General features: G+C 36.9%; 1 protein-coding gene across 6 annotated transcripts in view; it reads right to left on the bottom strand.

Annotated features, from left to right (window-relative positions):
* SOS2 (SOS Ras/Rho guanine nucleotide exchange factor 2) overlaps window positions 1-24,643 on the bottom strand; it is a 105,033-nt gene that overhangs the window by 3,059 nt on the left and 77,331 nt on the right. For 3 of the 6 annotated variants that reach the window (XM_059696667.1, XM_059696681.1, XM_059696699.1), the window contains 9 exons: window positions 22,773-22,876; window positions 20,733-20,955; window positions 16,270-16,389; window positions 15,961-16,123; window positions 12,051-12,168; window positions 10,884-11,056; window positions 6,652-6,768; window positions 3,872-4,133; window positions 3,291-3,332 (listed from right to left, as the gene is read on the bottom strand). In XM_059696667.1, coding sequence (XP_059552650.1) covers window positions 3,291-3,332; window positions 3,872-4,133; window positions 6,652-6,768; window positions 10,884-11,056; window positions 12,051-12,168; window positions 15,961-16,123; window positions 16,270-16,389; window positions 20,733-20,955; window positions 22,773-22,876 — 1,322 coding nt within the window. The remainder of the gene's footprint in view (window positions 1-3,290; window positions 3,333-3,871; window positions 4,134-6,651; window positions 6,769-10,883; window positions 11,057-12,050; window positions 12,169-15,960; window positions 16,124-16,269; window positions 16,390-20,732; window positions 20,956-22,772; window positions 22,877-24,643) is intronic. The other 3 variants (XM_059696672.1, XM_059696690.1, XM_059696706.1) reach the window with 3 other exon arrangements.

The following is a 24,643-nucleotide window of genomic DNA, read 5'->3' as shown; positions in this document are numbered from 1 at the left end:
TGCTTAATGCAGGAGATGCCTCCTGGTGGTCAGTGCACTCCCACAGGGGGAGCACCGCTCAGCCAGAAGCCAGGCTCATGGCTGGCAAGCGCAGCTGTGGTGGCGGAAGCCTCTCTCAACTCCACAGCAGCACTACTGAGCAGTGGCAGCAGGCACAGTGGGCCGGGATGAGCGTGAGCGGCACAGTACCTGGCCCTGGTTCTGGCTCCTCCCTGGCCGCCTGCCACTTGGTGCACTGCTATATCCCACTAGCAATCTGGGACCCCTCGGGGGCCTAAACCGGCAGTCGGGGTCCCGGATTGCAAGAGGGTGCAGGCTGGGCTGAGGGACAGTCCCTCCAGTGTATGAATTTTGTGCAATGGGCCTCTAGTAGCTAAATAAAAGCATACAATTTCATTAAGATTAAACAGAGATGTCGAATAGGTTACTGAATATCTGAGTCTAAAGGTCAAGAGAGAGATTCTGGGTAGATGATATAAGGCTGAATGAGATAATCAAGTGAGAGAGAAGAAAAGAGGGCCAAGGACTGAATCTCAGGGCTTTCCCATGTTAATAGGTTAGGAAAATGAAGAGAAATCAGTGAGAGAGATTAAGGAGCTAAAAGTAGAAAAACCAAGAGAGTGGATGAACAATGTCATCTTCATGTATATTACTGCTTTCCCAAAGAGATGATATTTTCGTATAAACGAAGGCTGAGACTTTGTCTTTCTTCTTCTTTTTTTAAAAAATATTTTATTGATTTTTTACAGAGAGGAACGGAGAGAGATAGAGAGTTAGAAACATCGATGAGAGAGAAACATCGATCAGCTGCCTCCTGCACATCTCCTACTGGGGATGTGCCCACAACCCAGGTACATGCCCTTGACCGGAATCGAACCTGGGACCTTTCAGTCCGCAGGCCGACGCTCTATCCACTGAGCCATACCGGTTCCGGCAAGAGATTTTGTCTTTCTTATTTGCCACGGAATCCATTGTACTTAGCAGAGTGACTGGTACAAAATGAGTACTCGATTTTCTGTTGAATGAGTAAGACCAAAGGGAGTGAACATTTTTATGATTTGATATGTTTTCAGATTTCTTTCCAGAAGGGTCAAATTAATATACCAACCTAAAAGGGTAATGTATGAAAGAACCTTTTAACATAGGCTTGCTCATATTTTGATCTGGATGGTTTATTCATGTCCATTGTTAATGGATTCTTGCTATGTTTCTCATTGTGTGTGAGCACTTTTCACACTTATTATTTTATTTATTTCAAGGTTTATTTTAGGATAGTCACAATTTTAGGAAGTTATTCTCAGTATTTTTAAATTAAATTTCAAACAATTTTCTTTATCATGTGAAAAATATATTTTACTACCATCCAAAATAATGGTGTTAGCCCTAGCTGGTTTGGCTCAGTGGATAGAACATTGGCCTCCAGAATGAAGGGTCCCCAGGTTCCATTCCAGTCAAGGGCATATGCCCGGGTTGTAGGCTCAATCCCCAGTAGGGGGCGTGCAAGAGGCAGCCAGTCAATGATTCTCTCTCATCATTGATGTTTCTATCTCTCCCTCCCTCTCCCTTCCTTTCTGAAATCAATAAAAATTAAAAAATTAAAAAGCAAATATTATAAAATGACATAGTGTTATAGACTGAATTGTATTCCCTCCCAAAATATGTGTTGAACTCTAACCCCAGTGCCTATAAATGTTGACTTTATTTTAAAATACGGTCTTTACATATATAATCAAGTTAGTATGAAAGCAGGCCCTAATCCAGTGTGACTGTGTCTTTTATAAGAAGAAGAGAAGAGACAAAGAGACACATGGAGAAGATGCCATGACAACAGAGACAGAGACTGAAGCAATACATCTACCAACCAAAGGATGCCAAGGACTGCCAGCAAATGCCAGAAGCTAGAAAAGGCCAGGAAAATTCTCCCCTACAGGTTTCTGAGGGAGCATGGCCCTACCAACACCTTGATTTTTGGTTTTCTAGCCTCTAGAACTGTGCTCTTTTAAGCCACTCGGTTGTGGTATTTTATTACAGCAGCAATAGAAACTAATATACATAATAAAACATTTCTGCCACAGAACAAGGAAATTAATAAAATACAGAAACTTCAAGTAAACCAGGAAACATCTGAATCCTGAAGCATCAATGCATGAAGGTGGACTACAACGTATATGAAGGAGACAAATGGATAAGATGAAACCCGTATGTCTACAGTCATTGATATTGAGAAAAAACAGCAAATATGCTCCAAAGAACCAAGGGATCAGGAGTTAAAGGCATTTGGTACAATGGACTGCATGGGCATGAAAACAGAAGACTTGATTAAGTCTTTATAAGGGGCAATTAGAACTCCAATCCCATTCTCCACTTTGTGAGGCCAAGCAACTACCTCATACCACCACTGGGACTTTTATTTTTCTGGAGGATCTAAAATTCAGACATGAGACGCTAGTTTATGATAGGGAACGGCTGTTGATTTCAAGTGTTTTAGCATTATTTGCTTTTTAAAAAATTAAAATAAAGTTTGGAATTAAACATTTAAAAGAATAAACTTACTTTTCTCAGAAGACAAGGGGCTCTCTTGCTACTATCTAAATCATATACATTTCACTATGATAGAAGCAGAAGTCCTCCAGAATGGAAGATTTATTCCCAAAGATGCTATGTCCTCCTGAGTTATTGTTTTAAATAAATGACCATAGAAAGAAAGGTGACATTTACATCATAAATTATGAAATAATTAGGAATAGCAGAATAGTGATTTACTCAAAATACTGCTTTAATAAGATCATGTGAAGAAATAAGTGATCATGGGCTAGCCTGAGAACCTAATAAACATTTAGTATATTATGCTTATGGGAAAGTGAATTGGAATGTTTTACTTCCTTGTGTTAATCACTGTTTTCACATTTCACTGTCACTTTCTATGCTAATAGAGTTTGAAAGTGATGGGGAAGAGAAGAGGTAACTGATATGAAATTATTTTTCATTCCATACCCAGTTATGCTCTACATAAGTTATATCATTTGATCCTTAACAAGCTTACAGATGCTACGTAATTTGTTCAATGGTCACACAGCTCCTAAAACATAGATAGACTGCAAATTATGAAAACAAACTATAGTAAAGTTTAAATAGTACCCATTGTAAGCAAATATCCAATTTATTATAAGAATTTCACTCAAATATCAAATTTTTAAAATGCTGTTAAAGCCCAAATACTCATATACAAATTTAATCAACTTAATTATTATCTTTATAATCATTTTATTAGAATCAACTAAAATTCTTACTTGAATGTGGCAAGAGAACTGGAGCAAAGATGCTATTGCTGCCTATGAGAATGAGAAAAATTAATTTGAAAAGAAAGATATGTATGATTTTTAGTTTTTAATATGTCTGCACAAAGTAACATGCAATAATACACACAGAGTACAGAATTTTATCATCATCTTTTGCCATCTAAGTATTTTAAAGAAATGAACCCAAGACCCTGTACTTGGAATGCAGTTTTTTCTTTATCGGCATGTTTCCTCTCTATCACAGTCTTTTTTAAAATTTCCTTCACAGAACTTATCTGCCTGTTTTCTTATTCATTGTCTATTGCTCTCTTTAGAGTAGTGGTGCTCAAAAGGTACTATATAAATGTTGAATGAATAAATTAGAAAATAATGTGCATAAACAATGCAGGAATGATGTTTTACTTCCTTGTGTTAGTCACTGTTTTCACATTTCACTGTCACTTTCTATGCTAATAGAGTTTGAAAAGGATTCTATAGTTCTCTAATTAAAATGATGAGAATTACCTTAAACACAAGATTCCTTTTTTTTTTTTTTTTTTTTTTTTACCAAATAGTTTACATCAAATACATACCACAGGAACTGTTCAGATCCACATCTAAAAACACACTAAGGTCTGAAGAAGCAGATACTGGTGGAGTAGATGGTGTATTTGGAGAGGTTGGTGCTGACACTGTTGACTCAAGCTCAGTTTCAGCAATCCGACTAAAGCTTATTTTACATGGTTCTCTTTCTAATGGTGTTGGATGACCTCGTAAAGTGCCTGAGGTAGAGCCATGTCGGCCTGTATTAGGCCTTATTCCAGGAGATTTTAAAGAGAAAGTTGATTTCCTGGGCTAGGAAAAGCAAACATAATTATCATTACTAATTTGCATGTATTTTTATTTTTACAAGTTAGTGCTACTTTATTAATTCTTAGCATTCTATATAATAAAGAGGTAATATGCAAATTGACTGTCATGCCCTCACACAAGATGGCTGCCACCCTGTGGGCACAAGATGGGCGGCAGGGGAGGTCAGTTGGGGGCAACTGGGCCGGTAGGGCAGGGCAGTTGGGGGCGACCAGGTCGGCAGGGGAGGGCAGTTAGGGGTGACCGGGCCGGCAGGTTAGGGCAGTTAGGGGTGGCCGGGCCGGCAGGGTAGGGTAGTTGGGGGCGACCGGGCTGGCAGGGGAGTGGTTAGGGGGTGATCAGACAGGCAGGCAGGTGAGTGGTTGGGAGGCAGCAGTCCTGGATTGTGAGAGGGATGTCCGACTGCCAGTTAAGGCCCAATCCCTGTATAGTTATAAGGGTACAATAACATCCCAACATTCTAGTAAAATAAATCCCTGTATAGTTAGTTATAAGGGTACAATAACGTCCCAACATTCTAGTAAAATACTTTGGATATATGACACGTAGACACAGACAACAGTGTGGTGATAGCCAGAGGGAAAGAAGGTTGGGGGGAGGTGAAAGTGGGCAAAGGGGGAAAAATGGGGACAGAAAGACAGTTTACTTTGGGTAATGGGTTCATAATACAGTACAGTATGTAGATAATGTTTTATTGAGTTGTACGCTTGAAACCTGTAAAGTTTTATTAACCAACTAGAGGCCCAGTGCACAAAATTCATGCACGGGTAAGGTTCCTAGGCCTGGCCGGTGATCAGGGCCAACTGTGGGGCCCCTGCTGGCACCCGCCTTGCCAGCCTGGCGCCGCCCACTCACCGGCCCCACTGCCACTGCTGCCGGTGCCAACCTCTGTGGGCAACCAGCGGGGTGATCGGGGGCGGGGGCCCACTGGCACCTGCCTTGGCTGGCCTGGGGCCTGTGGGCTGGGGGCAATGCCTGTGTTGAGCATCTGCCCCCTGGTGGTCAGTGCACGTCATAGCCCCAGTCATTACGCTGGTCATTCAGCCATTTGGTCGATTTGCGTATTAGGCTTTTATTATATAGGATGTCATCCCAATAAATTCAATTTTTTAAAAAGAGTACTTTGGGGTTTGATTGGCTTAATTTTAAGATGGACTTGAATATAAGTAAACCTCTTTTCATACTGCAGAAATAAAATTCTTAAAAATCTGTGTGAATAACTTTTTACTCTCAAAACACTTCAGCCTTCAAGTCATTGATATCAATTTTACAAATATTTACTGTGGATATAATATATGCCACATGTTGTGATAAGTGCTTCCGAAAAAAAGAAAAAAAGAGACCTTGCTTTTTTCTTCCTAATAGTAAATGACCAACTTCTACAATGCCACTCTAAAGTCTTTAGAGAAACTGCTATCATTGTCCCACCACCTCAACCTGCTCTCTTTAATTCTCATAGTGAAATAAAAACACATGAAATTCAGATTCAGATAACTTGAATTAAAATCTCAACTATGTCAATATCTTAGCTATGCAGCTCTAAAAAAGTTATTTAAATTCCTTTGAGCCTCAGTTTTTATGTTGGTAAAGCTAGAGTAAGATGCATATCGGCTGTAGAAATGAGGTAATATGAAACTACAAGCGTACTGCTTGGCCCAAGTGTTTTTATTTCCTTTCACATCTTGCTTCACTTCTAGCTACTAAGAATTGGTCTTCTACTATTTTGATTGCCACTGTAAACCCAAGGAATAACTAGGAACTGTAGCAGCAAATTTTAACAAAAGAGGTGGGTTCTAGTGACAACCATGGTGCTCTAATGGCAGGAGTCATGGTTGAGCCAGAAGAACCATGATACACCTGCTTACTTCTCAGGTCTTTCCGTTTCCTGTTTCATCCAGCTACCTGTCATTTTAGGTTCTCACTTTCTCATAGCTTTCCCCCTTACATTAGGATGGATAAAAAGTGAACAGATAAGTAAGTGGTACTAAGATAAATGATAAACTAGATTTTATCAAAAGGTTAACATTTCCCCCCACAATATATGTAATTTTAGAAATAGTATACTACTGTAAAACAAAACATTAAAACTAGCTCTTCAAGCCCTGGCTGGGCGGCTCAGTCAGTTGGAACATTGTCCCATACCCCAAAAGGTTGTATGCTCCATCCCCAGTTGGGGTATGTATGAGGGCAACCAATCAATGTTTCTTCCTTCCTCCCTCCCTCCCTTCCTTCCTTCCTGCTTCCCTCCCTCCCTCCCTCTCTTCTCTCTCTCTCTCTCTCTCTTCCCCCTCTCCATTCCTTTCTCTCCCCTTCTCCCTCCTTTTCTCTCCCCCTTTCCCCTTCTGTCACTCTAAAATCAATTAAAAAACAACAACATATCCTCAGGTAAGGATTAAAAGAGACCTAGCTATTCAAGTAAATTACAATTTTAATGGAAATAGGTTAAACATTGAAGATAATATTGTATTAAAAACAATTTTTTTCAAAATTGTAATGAACTTACAAATCGAGGTGGCTGTTTGCAGTTTCGGGGTTCAATTTCTAGTGATTTGTTGAACAAATAATCTGTAAACTCTTTTTCAGAAGCACTTCCCATGGGGTTAAGGTTTTCAAAGAACCGCTGGAATTAAATATCCATAAGTATATGTTTTAGATCTTGTTAAGACATTTATTTTATCAACAAATTAAGAGATCATAATGTCTGAAAATCCACAAAGATTTCTGATTCCAATCTTTCTGCTTTTGAATAAAATTGTATAGAAGTTATATATTCTAGTCTTAAAGTTCTATTAAGAAGATGAACAGATTTTCACTTATTACCACATAATGGCTTTATCCCTGTTAATATGATCCCTACTCATTATAAAATAAAATTATCATCATCAGTAAATTATCAAAAGTGTTTACAACAGAATTTTAGTTTTAATCAACAATGAAACTTTGAAAATCAGAAAAAAGGAGAGCTAAATTGGACAAAAGTTTATTCAAAAGCAATTTAGAGAATGATAATAAACAAACTTACCTAGTAAAATAACCTTTTTCTTTATGAGATAATATTTTATAAGCTTAAGTTTCAGTTTTAGGTAGAAAATTTAAATGATTTAGTAAAGTGAAAAAAGACAAATAAACAGTAATCTCATTAACCAGAGATTTCACTGTTAATGTTTCACTATTAAAATATCCTTGTTTTAACTGTGTGTGAATGTTTATGGATACCTAGATTACATTTGTTATGAAAAATTGGAATCACACCACAGTTATTTTTAAACTTTTAAAATTTTATATTCAATTATTTTTCCCCTGTGGTTTACTTATTTTATAAAATACAAATATTAACTCTGTATATAACTCTATATTTATAAAATCTGTTCATCTGTAGTATGTCATCAGATGGATGTTCCAAAAAATATTTCACCAATCTCCATATAGGTAGTTATCTATATAGGTGCTTTCTAATTCTTTCTATTACAATAATAATTATTGTTATTATTAACTCCTTGTTCATAAATTTTTCTGTACATTTCTGATTTCCTTAGAAACATTTCTTTGAAATAAATTACTGGATTTAGCTTTATTTGATTTTAAAGTGGTTTAGCTAGAATCGTATATAAAAACAAGTACTGGGTTTTAGCTTTAGCATTACACAAAATTAACTACAGAATTTCTAGTATGAAATTCTTCTATTTTTCAGGCATCCTGTCAATTTCAAGAAAATTATATTGCATTGAAACAATTTAGGATAACTATGTTAACTCATATGAACCAATAGCAATTTAATGACTTTTATAAAGTTACTAGAGGCCCAATGCTCCCCCTCTCTTCCCCCCTCACCATGGCTTTGTCCAGAAGGATGTCTGGTCTAATTAGCATATTACGCTTTTATTATTACAGACTAGAGGCCCGGTGCACAAAAATTTGTGCACTCGGGGGGGAGTGGGGGTCTCTCAGCCTGGCCTGTGCCCTCTTGCAGTCTGGGACCCCTCGGGAGATAACGCCCTGCTGGCTTAGGCCTGCTCCTGGGTGGCAGAGGGCAGGCCCAATCCCTAGGTGCAGCCCCTGGTCGGGCTCAGAGCAGCGCCAATTTGGGAGTTGGGGCGCCGCCCCCTGTCATGCACAGAGCAGGGCCGATCAGGGGGTTGAGGAGCTCCCCCGTCACTCACAGAGTAGGGCCAATAGGGGAGTTGGGGCACCGCCCCCGTCACACTCAGGGCAGGGCCAATGGGGAGGTTATGGCTCTACACCGTCACACACAGAGCAGGGCCGATCAGGGGGTTGAGGCGCTGCACCCTGTCACACACAGAGCCACAGGGCGATCAGGGGGTTGGGGAGCTCCCCCCTATCAGGCACAGAGCAGGGCCGATCAGGGGGTTGGGGCGCTTTCCCCTGTCACGAACAGAGCAGGGCGGATAGGGAGGTTGTGGCCCCACCCCGTCACACACAGAGCCGCAGGGCGATCAGGGGGTTTGGGCGCTGCCCCCTGTCACGCTGATCCCGGTGCTGGGAGGCCTCTCGGCTTCGCTGATCCCGGTGCTGGGAGGCATATTACCCTTTTACTATATAGGATAGAGGCCTGGTGCATGGGTGGGGCTGGCTGGTTTGCCCTGAAGGTTGTCCTGGATCAGGGTGGGGGTCCCCACTGGGGTGCCTGGCCAGCCTGGGTGAGGGGATGATGGCTATTTGCAGCTGATCACACATCCTTCAGGGTGGGGGTCCCCACTGGGGTGCCTGGCCAGCCTGGGTGAGGGGATGATGGCTGTTTGCAGCTGGTCACACACCCTTCAGGGTGGGGGTCCCCACTGGGGTGCCTGGCCAGTCTGGGTGAGGGGCTGAGGGCTGTTTTCAGGCTGAAGGCTAAAGCTCCCAACTGCTCCTTTTTTTTTTTTTTTTTTTTTTTATTCTGGGCCAGCTTTAGTTCTGGCTCCAGCTCTGAGGCCTCTGCTGCTGCTGAAAGAAGGTATCTGGTTTGTTTGGGTTCTATAATCGAAACAATGTATAACTCCAGCTCTGATATCCCGGGCTCACTGAAAGCAGGTTTCTGGGGTTTTGTTTAGCTTCTATATTTGTTACAGTGTTTCTTAAACTGCAAGCTCAGAGGCAGGCAAGGCAGGCGGGGAACGTTGGAGTCCTCCATCACTGAAGCAAGCAAGCCTCATGTTAGTTTCAAGCTGCCTGGCTGCCGGCCGCCATCTTGGCTGGCAGTTAATTTGCATATCTCGCTGATTAGCCAATGGGAAGGGTAGCGGTCGTACGCAAATTACCATGTTTCTCTTTTATTAGATAGGATAGCAGCAGTGTTCTTGTTTTTCTCACTGTTTACTTTTTAATATAATTTAGCTTGGTTAATTTTGGTTTGAAAAGTAAATAGCTACTTGATCTACATTTGAAACTTACTTTGGCTCAATCATAAAGTATTCTCTGCACACCACACAACCTCATCTCCAAAAGAATGCTTTAACAGATGGTAGGAAGTGTATACAGGATCATATATGAATGCTAAAAGTACTATTTCAAGTATAACCAAACTACAATTATTTCTGTGGGGGAAATATATTGTCAACTCTAATCTGGGTTTCAAGAACATATTTCCTTAGCCCTGAGAAGCTCCACATCAAAGATGGTTGGCCCAATGGTGAGAGAATGGGATGAAATAGTAGCTTATCACCATTTTCTTTAGAGTAGGTATCTGTTTACATTTTCATAATGGTGTATTTTAGACTTTAGGTCATTCTTTCTTAGGATTTTAGGGTACTTTGTTTTGAACTGGGAACAAAGAACAGTTACCATCTTATAATTTAGGAGGGAAGAATGGTGGCCATTTTCATTCAATATGCCCAATCTGCAGACTACATCGGAAAGTTTAGCATAATTTTTAATGTGAGGTGAACTTATTTGGATGTTATTTTATGTTCTGATTTTCAAATAAGTATAAAACAATAAAATTCATTTCATAAATATAATATCATAATTTACTCTAATTTAGAAGGTATTCCACGTCTTACAGTACCACAGAATCAATATTAGGAATTACTGCTGAAAATAAAACATCATTTGATACAGCGGTTCTCAACCTGTGGGTCGCGATCCCTTTGGCGGTCAAACGACCCTTCCTTAGGGGTCGCCTAAGACCATCCTGCATATCAGATATTTACATTACGATTCATAACAGTAGCAACATTAGTTATGAAGTAGCAACGAAAATAATTTTATGGTTGGGTCACAACATGAGGAACTGTATTGAAAGGGCCAGAAGGTTGAGAACCACTGATTTGATAGAATGTTTAAAAAAATAATTTTTTGCTATGCGTATATACATACTATTTTATGAGCACTTTTCTATTTAAACCCAGTGTTCTTAGGAAGGTATTAAAGTTTTATTGGTATGTAAAATACCTAAAATAGATACCAATCAGTGATAGTACTAGTAGTGGATTTTCTTTTTACTGCATGAACATCAGAAAGGTTCTTTCATTCCATTTCTCATATATTTTTTGCAAGTGTTACTTGAACCAGTTATACAAAAAAGCAATATTTTCAAGAGAAAATACCTAATAACAATTAACTTTAGATTGTTAATATAGAATATGTAATATTTGCCATTTCTATCTATTCATTAATTAACAAAATTATCTTATTTTCATAGAAAAATATATAGCAAATGTATGGTTATGATATTTTTAAGAGATGACAGGATTTAACATGTTCTCTTTTAAAGATAAGCCAAAAAAATATATTTACCCTCATTTCTGGTTCAATCCGTAAGCAATAAGGTTGATTTTGATACTGCTGAATTTCTCCAGTAATTTCAGCCACTTTCCTCCTCTTACTGAAATTGATTAAATCTTTCCCTTTCTTTTTTAAAAAATCATTATTCCCTTCTTCAGTCTTCAGAATATTTGTTAAATATATTCCTAGTAAAAAAATGTATTTGAAGAAAAATTATAAAACTGGTTATTTAACCATTTGGGAAAAACAACCTATTTAGAAAAGTTGAAAGATATCCTAAAATCCAGCAATTCTATTCCTGAATGTTGATAAGTCTGACAGACGTAATAATTAACTCTACATTAAGAATTTAACAAGGAAATAATTTAAAATAAAAATATTAGGGTTTTGAAAAAGCTTAATTTGTCACTTCTTAGACTAGTAGCCTAAAATAAAAGGGATTCGTTCACAAAGTCTAAATTGTAGTGCTAAATCTATTCTAACCATTTTAATATTTGGTTATAATATCTAATGCCAATGATCTTAAATGATTACTGATAAATAAATTTTAAGCTAATTCTAATTAATAAGACTAGAGATTTATAAACTAATTTTGTTCCCCAAAGCCCATAATTTAAACAGAAAAAGAATTATTCCTCATTCTGGGACAGTAAGAAAATTTTAGTTCCTTTTTCATGCATAATTATTGATTTATTTAAATCAGTAGCTCTCATCTGGGGGCAATTTTGTTCCCTAAGGGATATTTGGGAATGTCTGGAGACATTTTTGGTTGTCACAACCAGTTGTGTGTGCGAGTGTGGGTGTGTACACTCATGCATGCTATGGTATGAATGCGCAAAAGTCATGTTGAAATCCTAATGCCCAATATGATGGTTTTAGGAGGTGGGGCCTTTCAGAGGTGCCTAAGTCATGAGGGTGGAGCCGTCATGAATGAGATATGTTCTCTTATAGAAGAAACCCCAGAGAGCTCCTTACAACAGCTCTATGAGGTATTATCAGTCTTCATTTTACAGGTAAAGAAATAGAGAGTTTAAGTTTAATTTATTAATATAGATAGCTAATAAAAGTAGATGCTCTCAGGTATCAAATAAGGACAATCTGCCTCTCACGGATGGTTTCTTTTGTATATAATACTAGTACACTTTCCCCCAAAATATAAGTACATACCTAGTAACTTACCAAAAAAAGGCACACAAGGTGGATTGATTGACTTAAGTTTTACTAAGTATTTTTTAAAGTGATCTTGACTTAATTCCACAGCTTCATCCAAAATTTTCCTTTTTCTTTCCTGCAAGGCCTTTCAAATATATAATTAAGTATAACTTGTTTTTACAGTTCAATCATATTTTATGAATGCAGAGCTTTTAACTTTATACATTTTTATAAATATTTGAAAAAACAATTTTTTAAATTAAGAGATAAGTATTCCTTTCTGCACTTGCCTGAAATTTATCTTCTGATATCTATAAATATAAAACTTAAAAACCTAGTTTTTTTTTCTAATATAAATTAGAGGATTAAACAACAAAAAAATTCTTCCTCTGGACCTCATTATTTATAATTCTGATTAACGCAGAGTTTTAAGTTATAGCTTTAGGAGAGAAATATAATTTCCTAGTGTTCAAATATTCTCCCAATGAAAGATATTTTGAGGCTATGGTAAGGTTTTGAGAAGGGGAAGGCTGTGAGAAGACAAGAACTAAATAAAAATTTACTAAGTCAAGTAAGCAGAGTCATTTATTTTATACTTCATTATTCTATTTTCTTATTAAAATTAATTAATTACATTATTTTAACCTGATAGTATATACACACACTCCCCCACAGCAAATATTATACCTGATGGAGAACCATTCAATGCATTTCCTTTAACTTATTACAAATCTAACCAAAGAGATGTGAGATTTCCATCAAGAAAACCATGAACCTTATTAAACTAACTAACTAACTAACTAACTAACTAACTAACTAACAGAAACATATGCTATGTTCATGTCATGGTTGGGAAGACACTGTAAAAACGTCAGCTTTTCACTAATTGATTTACAAAAACCATGCAATTCCTATCAAAATCCAAACTTTTAAAAAAAATGAAACTTAAGCTGATTCTTAAATGTATATAGAAGAACAAAGGGGTCAGGAGTAGTCACTCTTGAAAAAGAATGATTGGTGGGAACTTAAAGAAGGCAAACAATTGATGTTTCTCTCTTTCTCCTTTCCTCTCTCTAAGCATGTCCTCAGGTGAGGACTAAAAAAAAAAAAAGAAAAGAAAAGGAAAGGAGAAAGGGAATAAGCATGAAATTCAGAATCAAAAGGGTAGCTGGCTCTGAAGGGATAAGAAAAGAAATTGAATTTGTAGAAGTTCTTAAATTAGATGCCATGTATAGAGGTGTTCTTTATATTTTTATTCTTTATACCTAATACACATTTTCAGAAATATTGTTCTGTACACAATATTATAAGAAACTAAACCTGAACTTCTTAAACTAAATACACTATTTAAGAGTATTTCAGAATCAGAATTGAAAATAATTTATTAAAAGATTAATATTTGGCACTATTTGACTGTTAATATCTTTAATGCATAAAAAGTTCATACAGCCCTAACCGGTTTGGCTCAGTGGATAGAGCATTGGCCTGCGGACTCAAGGGTCCCAGGTTGGATTCTGGTCAAGGGCATGTACCTTGGTTGCGGGCACATCCCCAGTGGGGAGTGTGCAGGAGACAGCTGATCGATGTTTCTCTCTCATCGATGTTTCTAACTCTCCTTTCCCTCTCCCTTCTTCTCTGTAAAAAATCAATTAAAAAAAAAAAGTTCATACAAATCAACAAAATGAAAACACCCAAATAGAAAAAAACATACATGAAAGCCATTTATCCTCCATTCCCCTCTAATCACAACCCTCTGAAAGAACCAATGTTAAGAAAAATGTATGTATCCTTCCACACTATTCTCAATGCTCATACAACTTCATTTACATGTTTAATGTTTGTTGTTTGTTACATCAAAATGAAATCATATTATACTCATTATTCTGATGTTTTTTAAATGACTTTCCCCCAAAATATCACAAATACTCTTCCAAGACATACATATAGATCCTTATTCACTTTTTTTTTTCTATAGCTGAACAATATTCTACATTATAGGAGTAGGACAACGTATTCAATCATTCTCTTATTGATGAACATCCAGGTTATTTCTAGTTTTCTGTTGCCACAGTTAATGCTACAGAAATTACATCTTTGTACATTAACTTTATAGTCTGGTTCTTTTATTTCTGGATCTAAGGCTACGCACATTCTAACATTAATTTCCAGATCACTTTCCAGACTGTAAAAATTCACATTGCCAAAGGCAATATATTTGCATTGCTGTGCCTCTAACATTTTATCCTTCACTTAGACCAGTGGTTCTCAACCTTCCTAATGCCGCAACCCTTTAATACAGTTCCTCATGTTGTGGTGACACCCAACCATAAAATTATTTTCGTTGCTACTTCATAACTGTAATTTTGCTAGTTATGAATTGTAATGTAAATATCTGATATGCAGGATGTATTTAGGTGACCCCTGTGAAAGGGTTGTTCGACCCCCAAAGGGGTCGCGACCCACAGGTTGAGAACCGTTGACTTAGACAACAAAAAAGATTTTCTGGGTACAAAAATAAAGGAAGAATTCATAAATGAAGGATTGATATGTTTAACTAAATAAAAATGATAAAACTTCATATATAAAAACATTATATAAATTTTTTAAAAAGCAGTTAAAGACAAATAGAAACTGAAGACTACCCGGGCAATATTTGACTAGGTATTAATATCTTTAATATATAAAAGATGATAAAAATTAATAAGATGCAAACATCCAAATACCAGTAAGAGTATATAAATTACAAAGAAGAAAGTAAAATGGCCAATAAATACATTTAAAGACATTCAACCTTACTACTTATTTTTTTTTAAAAATATCTAAAAAGAAGGTTTTTCTCTGGGCTATGAAATCTGTAAATAAGTTTTTAACAAGGTAATAGCCAGAGGGATTTATCATATCTTGCTAGAAAGTACCTTGATGATATTATCAAAAGTCTTAAAAGGTACAAATACTCTGAGCCAGCTATTCCACCTCTAGAAATTTATTCTAGGGAAATAATCAAATTCTTACGAAGATTTCTATAAGTGGATGTTCCATGTTAAATTACTTACCACAGCAAAAAAATGAGAAGTAGCTTAACTGTCCCACAATAGTGTGTAAAATAAATTATGGTTTATATCACTGGATAGAAAATAACTCAGTCATTAAAAATTTGTTTTTGAAGATAAGCTAATAAAACAAGAAAATATGCCCTAACCGGTTTGGCTCAGTGGATAGAGCATCGGCCTCCGGACTAAAGGGTCCCAGGTTCGATTCCGGTCAAGGGCATGTACTTGTGGGCACATCCCCAATAGGGGGTGTGCAGGAGGCAGCTGATCGATGTTTCTAACTCTCTATACCTCTCCCTTCCTCGCTATAAAAAAATCAATAAAATATATTTTTAAAAAAACCACCAAGAAAATATTTATGATAAAAAGGTACAGGCCATAAAAATCTATGTTCAATATGATCTAAATTTTATTAAAAACATGTGAAATATCCTTCTATACTTTCTATATCTTCTGAATTTTCTATAATAAACACTAAACATATACTACTTTATGATTTGAAAAAACATATAAATTTAGGTTTTAGAAAGGGTTCTCTCCATGTTATTATTTCTCTATCTACCAAAGATGATTAAAGTAATTTGTGTACTTATATCTGAAATCCTTTGTCATTATTTAAAACTATCAATCAATGTGCTGTTGAAAAAAAATCCATTTGGAACTTCATTACATTTTTGGTAAGCATATTAATTAAACAAAGTCCCAAGTCCCAGATTCTTTCATGAACCCTAGGCTTACTTAGTATATATTGATGTAATTTTCTAATATCTTAAAATCATTGCATTTAAGGGAATAAGATAGATTTACAACAAAAGATAGGTGGTAGAAGTAATCTCTTTAATTTTACCTTCCCTCAAAATAATGAAATATTTAAGCCTAAAACTTACCTCAAAGGTATGATCTAGTCTGTATACTGACACTGAGTTTACTGCACTGACTATTTCCAATACACCATTGAAATTATTCAAATCTTGAAAAACTTGCAGAATTTCTATAATTCTACTTAGTACTGCCACCCGTTCCTCAAAATTTTCTGCTTCCACAATGCACCTAACAAAAAAAGAAAAAGAAAAAAATTCATGGTTTAGAAACCAATTTCCTCAACTCATGTAGAAAATATATTTTCAGCAAGGATTTTGGCTTGTATATTAGTTAATATTATGATTAAGAATGAGACACAGTAAGTAAAAACTTACTTTTCAAACCAGAGAGTAAGATTTGTAGTATGGCGAATCATTTTTAATAAATTCGGAGAATTTATTTCTTTATCTTCTTTGGTCCATACACTCCCTACAAGTTCAGAAGGTTGAACTTTCCTGTGGAACCAAAAATCAATGCAACTTAACCTACAAAGGATTATCAAAATTATTTAAAATTCTAATACTTAATAAGAAAAACACAATTAACCTAAAAGATAAGTGGACAAATATAAGAAGAGGTAATTCACAGAGGAATAGACCCACTAGCCACAAAAAAAAAATAAATACTTTCTCTTACTCAGGGAAAAGAGCATTAAACCATAATGAAATCCCATTTTACTTCAGTTAGACTAATAAAAGTCTGACACCAAATGGGCAAAAATGTGAAAGAACAAGAAATTTCCAATACTGGTGTGAAGTAAAAATTGATATGGCCACTTTATAAAGCAATTTGTCAATGTCTCATAATACTGAAGATATACATACTAGATCACCCAGCAATTCAATACCTGTACTCTAGGTATATACTCTAGATACAACAGGTTATAAGAAAACATTTATGGGAATGTTCAGTGAAGCATTGTCTGTGAGAGTGAAAAGTCCCAAACAACCTAGAGGCTCATCATCAAGAGACTGTATAAAATATGGAGTATTCTTACAACGGAATACCATACAGCAATTAAAATAAGCAAACTAGCCCAGGAGGTGTTGCTCAGTGGTTGAGCATTGAACCATGAACCAGGAGGTCATGGTTAGATTCCCAGTCAGGGCACATACCTGGGTAGCGGGCTCAATTCCCAGTAGGGGGCATACAGGAGGCAGCCAATCAATGATTCTCTCTCATCATTGATACTTCTATCTCTCTCTCCCTCTCCCTTCCTCTCTCTGAAATCAATAAAAACATTTAAAAAAAAAACAAAAACAGAAAAACTAGAGCTATATTTCTTAACTTGAACAAGAGCCAGAAACAATTTAAGCAAAAAACAAGTTGCAGAATGATACATAAAGTTTTAAAATGTGAAACAAAGCTATCTGTGTTTTTTTTGTTTTTTTTTTTTAAATGTATTTTATTGATTTTTTTACGGAGAGGAAAGGAGAGGGACAGAGAGCCAGAAACATCAATGAGAGAGAAACAGATCAGCTGCCTCCTGCACACTCCCCACTGAGGATGCGCCCGCAACCAAGGTACATGCCCTTGACTGGAATCGAACCCGGGACCCTTGAGTCCGCAGGCCAATGCTCTATCCACTGAGCCACACCGGTTAGGGCAAAGCTATCTATTGTTAATGAATGTTTATATTGATATTAATTATAAAAATATAAACAGGAATAGTAAACACTAAATATAAGATAGTGATATTACTTGGGAGAAAGAGGAGGAATGGGGTTAGAGAGAATTACACAAAGGATTTCAACTTTATTCATAATTCTTTTGTTGTTCATGAGTGCTTATTATATTATTTTCTACATTTTTTGGAATACCTGAAATATTTAATAAAAATGTCAAACAAAAGAGCTGATTAAATAATTGTACATAGTGAGTTAGGGTTACATAATTTAAAAAACTGACCAGCACCCTGGCTGGTTGTGGCTCAGTTGGTGGAGCGTTGTCCCATTCACTGGTTCGATTCATGGTCAGGGCATATCAGGGTTGCGGGCTCAATCCCCAGCAGGGGGCATGCAGGAGCAGCTGATAGATGTTTCTCTCTCCCCCTCTCCCTTCCTCTCTCTAAAATCAATAAAAACATTTTTTTTTTAAATAAGTTTTCTTAAAGTGGTTCTATTATTTCACCAGAAATTTAGTGTTAATGTTTTATGTAGTTACCCATCTTCCATAATACACATATCATTTAACGAAGGTATTCCTATGTTCTGAAAGCAAGTCCACATAGAGCTAAGTGCTTTTTTCTTTCTGATGTCTATTCGTGTAACAGTCACCACATGAAGAAAAACTTGATTCAGTACTATCTGCTTTGTTAATTCAAGTAACAAGTCCTTCCATTCCTACTTATCACAAATCCCACATTATAAACAAAAACAGCCTGAACTCCAAATTATGTAAAATATAACATGACACTCTGAGTCAGATGCTGACAATCTCCAACTTGTGTGCTAAATTCTGAATAACACAGCCAAGGTAAAGCACAGGCCCAATTCTAAAGTAGACAGAGTTTTTTGTCTAGTGCTAATGGAAAATATCCCTTCCTACATTCCCTATCAGCACTAAACTTTATATAATCTTACTTTTCTATGTAATCCCTGTAAAAAAAAAAAAAAAGGCTGCTAATCAGGATAACTTATTTTTATATACAGAGTGTCCCAAAAAAATGTATACACACACTTTAAATAATTATAAAGGCAATTGTTTATTAAAATACACTAGAGGCCTGCCGAAACCGGTTTGGCTCAGTGGATAGAGCGTCGGCCTGCGGACTGAAAGGTCCCAGGTTCGATTCCGGTCAAGGGCATGTACCTGGGTTGTGGGCACATCCCCCAGTAGGGGGTGTGCAGGAGGCAGCTGATCGATGTTTCTCTCTCATCGATGTTTCTAGCTCTCTACCTCTCTCCCTTCCTCTCTGTAAAAAATCAATAAAATATATTTAAAAAAAATACACTAGAGGCCTGATGCACAAAATTCATGCATGGGGGCAGGGGTTCCTTCAGCCCAGCCTGCACCCTCTCCAATCTGGGATCCCTCTCGCAATCCGGAACCATTGGCTCCTTCCTAACCGCACACCTGCCTGCCTGCCTGATGGCCCTAACTGCTCTCCCCTTCTGGCCTGATTGCCCTAACTGCCTATCTGCTCTCCCCTCCTGGCCTGATCCCCCTAACTGCCTATCTGCTATCCCTTCCTCTCTATATCCTTCAGACCCTGGCACAGGCGTGCTGAGAGCTCTCCGCCGCAGCTCCGCCCCCATCCTGATTGGTCATTACATGACGGCGTCCAGGTCAATTTGCACATTCCTCTATTATTAGTATAGATTTCATTTTCAAAATTGAGCTATCAGCTGTTAAAGTGTGTATACATTTTTTTGGGACACCCTATATATATATATTTTTAGTCCTCACCCCAGGACATGCTTACAGGGAGGAAAGGGGAGAGAGGGAGAGAGGGAGGGAGGGAGAGAGGGAGGGAGGGAGAGAGCGAGAGAGAGAGAGAGATCATTTGGACCAGCAACATTTTGGTGCATAGGACAAAGCTCTACAAATGAGCCACTCCAGATATAGGGTGATGGCAAGAACACTATATATAAAGAAAGGTGATGGAATACAGATTAAAATAAATATAGCCAAGCACATTTCTAGTGATCCTTAGAAATGAAAGAAAATGGTTTGGAAGGATTTTTTGTTTTTTAATTTATTTTTTTAAATAGTTTCATTGATTTCAGAGACAAAGGGAGAGGGAGAGTTAGAAATATCAATGATGAGAATCACTGATTAGCTGCCCCCTGCACACCCCCTACTGGGGATTGAGCCTGCAACCTAGGCATGTGCCCTGATCATGACCTCTTGGTTCATAGGTCAATGCTCAACCAATGAGCCATGTTGGCCAGGCTGGAAGTTTTAACTATGGCTCATCATCACACTACTTCAGAAATAATTTCTCTTTAAAGTTAATATTGACTTCAAAGAGCTAATGTTATTTGAGATGCCTTAAAAGAAATTAAGAAATCTTTATCCCTCTAACAATTTTGTTATTCATTTGCCTGACAAACCTAACCCTGCCAAGCTCCCAAGAAAAATTCTGAGTATGTAGAATCTGAAAAAAAGAAAAGCAAAAAGAATAAAGCTTGTCTCACTCAATATTCTATGTACTTAGCTGCCAAGAGCCTAGCATCTATACTGACTGATTTAGCTGAAACAACTCAATAAAGCAATCTGAGAGAGGTAGTATTAGGAGTAGGAGCTCAGTGACTACTTTGAAAGTGGCTGTTGTTCTACTGCATTAGTATTCTCTCTGCCACTGCTCTTGTGAAGGATTGCTAAATACCAAATCTGGGCCTATACAGCAATACATTTTAAGACTTCTGCCAGCTGAACAGACTGAAGTTAAAAACTGTACTATAGCTGTAGCCAGTTTGGCTCAGTGCACAAAGCATCAGCCTGTGGACCAAAGGGTCCCAGGTTCGATTCCGTACCTCGGTTGCAGTCTCCTCCCCAGCCCCGGCCCTGGTCAGGGTGCATGCAGGAGGCAACCAATTGATGTGTTTCTCTCACATCCATGTTTCTCTCTGTCTTCCCCTCTCTCTTTCACTCTCTCTGAAAATCAATGGAAAAATATCCTCAGGTGAGGACTAAAACAAACAAAAAAACAACTGTGCTATAAACTTTCCAACATGCCCATAAGAATAGATGAAGGTATTTTTAAGCACTCATGAATAATTTACTAAATGTTCTGAAAACAGAGGTAGGTTCAAGGTTCTTGAAAACAGAGCAGCATATTATTGATAATGTCTACCTGTAGAGATCAGATTCCAAAAGTGTCAGCTGACGTGCAATTTCTATTGGATGAAGTGTCATGAGATCAAATGTTTCAAACTGTCCTGGTCTGCTGATATGCCATTCAATTGGCGGAGGTGGATTTTCAAAGGTAATATTATGGCTTATTCCATTTGCCTGAGCTTGTTTCTTCCTCTTGATGATCTTAGCAATTGACTCTACCCATTTCTTCATGGCTTTCCCTAGATAAAGATACAAAACAAAAATGCCTTTTATTTGATAGATAACATAAACCTTTACATAATGTTAAACATTTATCTTATCTAGCTTCAACAAGGACCAACTCAATGGTGTCTTTTTGTTTCATCTAACCCCAATCATGCCCTCCCTTCTATCCCTGTTATTTAAAAACAAATATAATACTTAAGTATATATTTATTTAAAAGTTAAAGATTTTAAAAATAACAATACCATGATCACATATAAAAAATGACAATAACTTGTTAATATCATCAAATAGTGTTCAGTCTGGCTGGCATGGCTGTGGTTGAGCATTGACCTATGAACTAGGAGGTTGGGGTTTGATTCCCGGTCAGGGCACATGCCAGGTTATGGGCTCAACTCCCAGTGGGGGGTGTGCAGGAGGCAGCCAATCAATGATTCTTTCTCATCACTGATGTTTCTATCTTCCTTTCCCTCTCCCTTCCTTTCTGAAATCAATAAAAATATATTAAAAAAATATTAGTGTTCAAATTTCTCTGATTATCTCATGTTTTCTTATAGTTGGTTTGAAATAGGATTTGAATGAGATCTACACATTGCACTGAGTTAGTGTGTCTCAAGTCTCCTTTAATCTCTCATTTTGCTTGTAATTTATTTTTACTCTGTGTTTCCCCAAGTCTGAATTCTGCCAATTCCATCCCTGTGGTATCACTGCCATGTTTTGCTGTCCCTGTATTTTCTGGAAATCAGATACAAAGAGACTTGATCTGATTCAGGGTCAATTTTTGACACGAATACTTGCCAGTATATTTTTAACAGGACACATAGAATGTCCAGTTACTTTTCTTTTTGTGATGTTACTAGGAATTGAGAAATGGTAATCTAATTCTATCATCCTTCTTCACTTACTAGTTATAATACTTCTAAAAAAGAAACTTTCACAAATCAACTATTTGGTTATCCTGAGGTATGTGTATAGACAAGGCCTTTCGATATTAACTACAGACATTAATATAAAATTTACTTGTTTTATTCTAATACGTGTGTGTATTATAAAAGCTTCTTAATTACATACATTTTAGTGTCTCCATTGCAATATTATTTAAATTAATTCAGTACTATAAATAATTTTAAAGTACACCTGAAAATTTTATCTTGAACATCTCAAAATTTAAAGAAATCATATTCTCTATTTTAAGTAAAATTTCCCTTAAAAAACAAGTACATGAAATAAGTTAGGCTTAGTTATAGTATTCTTAATTAACACATTATACTATCAGATAAAATATAAATGTTCTTGATTCAATAACATACGTTTAATGACACATACATCTGTTTAAATGTTCATGGCCTAGACTTTCATTTCATGGGCTGTGTTCTGCTATTTCAGGTAGGAAACTCCTACCTTTCAGATGCCAAAATATATTAAAGACTTTTCCAGGGGGAAGTAAACATTATTTAAAAAGTTATTAACTTTTCAAAACTAAAGAATAAGATTAAAGAGACTAAGGAAATATTTGTAATTATACAAATATATAATTAGTTGAAGGAATGACAATCTTGACATGAGATAAAAATAAATGGCTTAAATTTATTAAAGAGGACTTCTGACTTCTTTAAAAGAAAGATTCTACTAAAAAACTTGAAAGGTAAGGTTCTAAGACTTCAGGTGGTTCTAAATATATACAAGTTCCTTGGAGTCTTTAAATATTATTCCAAATCTTATTTCAGTTTTTTTAAAATGAAAACTAGTTTCGCTTTTAAATTAAAAGTCACACAAATTTAAAAATAAACTCATGTGTGACATAAAATTCAATCAAACCTTTAAATAATATACCTCTTACACTTGAAATGAAGGATTCTAGTCTTTCGAGCAACTCCAAATCTCTTTCAAAGTCATAAAAATGGTGTTCAACCCAGTGCCGAAATACATTTAAGATCCTGATAAAATGGGGAAACAAACAAACAAACAAACACATTTTAATGAAACCTAAGCATTCAATTACACTTCCTTTACCTCTCTTAATGCCATGGTGATAACTTTACATACAAAGGCCATAACACTGACAGAGCCTGCAATTTGTACTTAATTAATATCTTAAGTGCTTCAACGATATGAAGACAGATCTCAGACTGTTTATTATTTTAAAATTATACTTTTTAAATATTTTATAAGCATAATAAAAAATGGTGCCTGTAATTGTTCCTTCAGCAAAAGTACCTTTTCTTTACTCAGACGTGCAAAATTCATTCTCTATATTATACAAAGCTATTTTAAATGCTTATGTTAGAAAGTATTTTTATGATCTAAATTTTTATATATTTTCCATATAAGATAGAAAATCAACTAAGGTTTAATATATTTGGTTCAAATTTCTATGTAATTTACAGACATATCCACATTCTATTTTTTTCAAAAGAAAAAATATTTCTGACAGAGCTATTTTGTTTTGCAGTATCACAAAATATTACTTATGACTGTCCAAGTAGAGATTTAATCAATCTATACAAATATAACATTCTACTCTTAGACTTAGAGATACAGTAAATTAATTAGATTAGCATTTTTCCTTCATTATTTCAGTGGGTGACTATTTCTATATTTTTATTCAATTAATTAGACTGACATTGGTTAATAAAATTATATAGGTTTTAGGTGTACAATTTTATAATATATCACCTGTTATTGTATTGTGTGTTCACCACCCCAAGTCAAGTCTCCTTCCATCACCATTTATCCTTCCGTTGTGCTCTTTTACCTTCCCCACCCCATTTTCCCTCTGGTAATCACCATACTGTTGTCAGTTTATGAGGATGGGTTTTGTTGTTTTTTTCTTAATCCCTTCACCTTTTTCATCCAACCCACCTATCCCCTCCCCTCTGACAGCTGAGTCTGTTTCTATTTTGTTAGTTTATTTTGTTCTTTAGATTGCACATATAGAGAACCAAGATGGCGGCATAGGCTAACGCCGGAGTTTGCTGCCTTGAACAACTACTTCAAAAGTGAAACTAAAAGATGGAATGGACATCACGCAGAACCACAGGAACGCTGGCTGAGTGGAAGTCCTACAACTAGGAGGAAAGAGAAACGCACACGGACACTCAGAGGAGGCGCAGTGCTGAAGTCAAATTCTGAGGTGCGGAGTGCGCGGAGCGGGCTGGCGGCGGAGGGCGCGGTTGGCGTTTTCAATCGGGAGGGAGTCTCAGGCTCTGAGCTCCAGATACAGGCGAGTCTTTAGGAATTCAGACTCAAACGGGAGAAACGGGACTGTCTGGCTTCGGTCAGAGCCAGTGCAGCTTTCTCTCCGAGCTTTGCAGCGGGTGCTGGGACTCAGAGAGGCAGAGCCCCTGGGGACAGGACTGAGAGTCGCCATAACAGCTCTCTCCGGCCCACCCTGTTGATCCTGTGCGACCCGCCCCGCCCAAGCCCTGCACAGAGGCATTTGCTGGATAGCCTCAGGCAAAGGCTAGATTAGCACCTCCCTAGAGGACAGAAGTTCTCTCTCTCTGCAGACACAGCTGATCCTCACAGCCACTTGGCCTGGAGGTCAAACCCTCCCTGGTTTTTTGCTTCAACAATCAAGGCTTAACTACAAGACTGCGCACAAAGACCACTAGGGGGTGCACCAAGAAAGCATAACAAAATGCGGAGACAAAGAAACAGGACAAAATTGTCAATGGAAGATATAGAGTTCAGAACCACACTTT

This window comes from Myotis daubentonii, chromosome 1 (assembly GCF_963259705.1).
Source record: "Myotis daubentonii chromosome 1, mMyoDau2.1, whole genome shotgun sequence".
Classification (NCBI taxonomy): domain Eukaryota; kingdom Metazoa; phylum Chordata; class Mammalia; order Chiroptera; family Vespertilionidae; genus Myotis; species Myotis daubentonii.
This window is presented reverse-complemented; position numbering and strand designations above follow the sequence as displayed.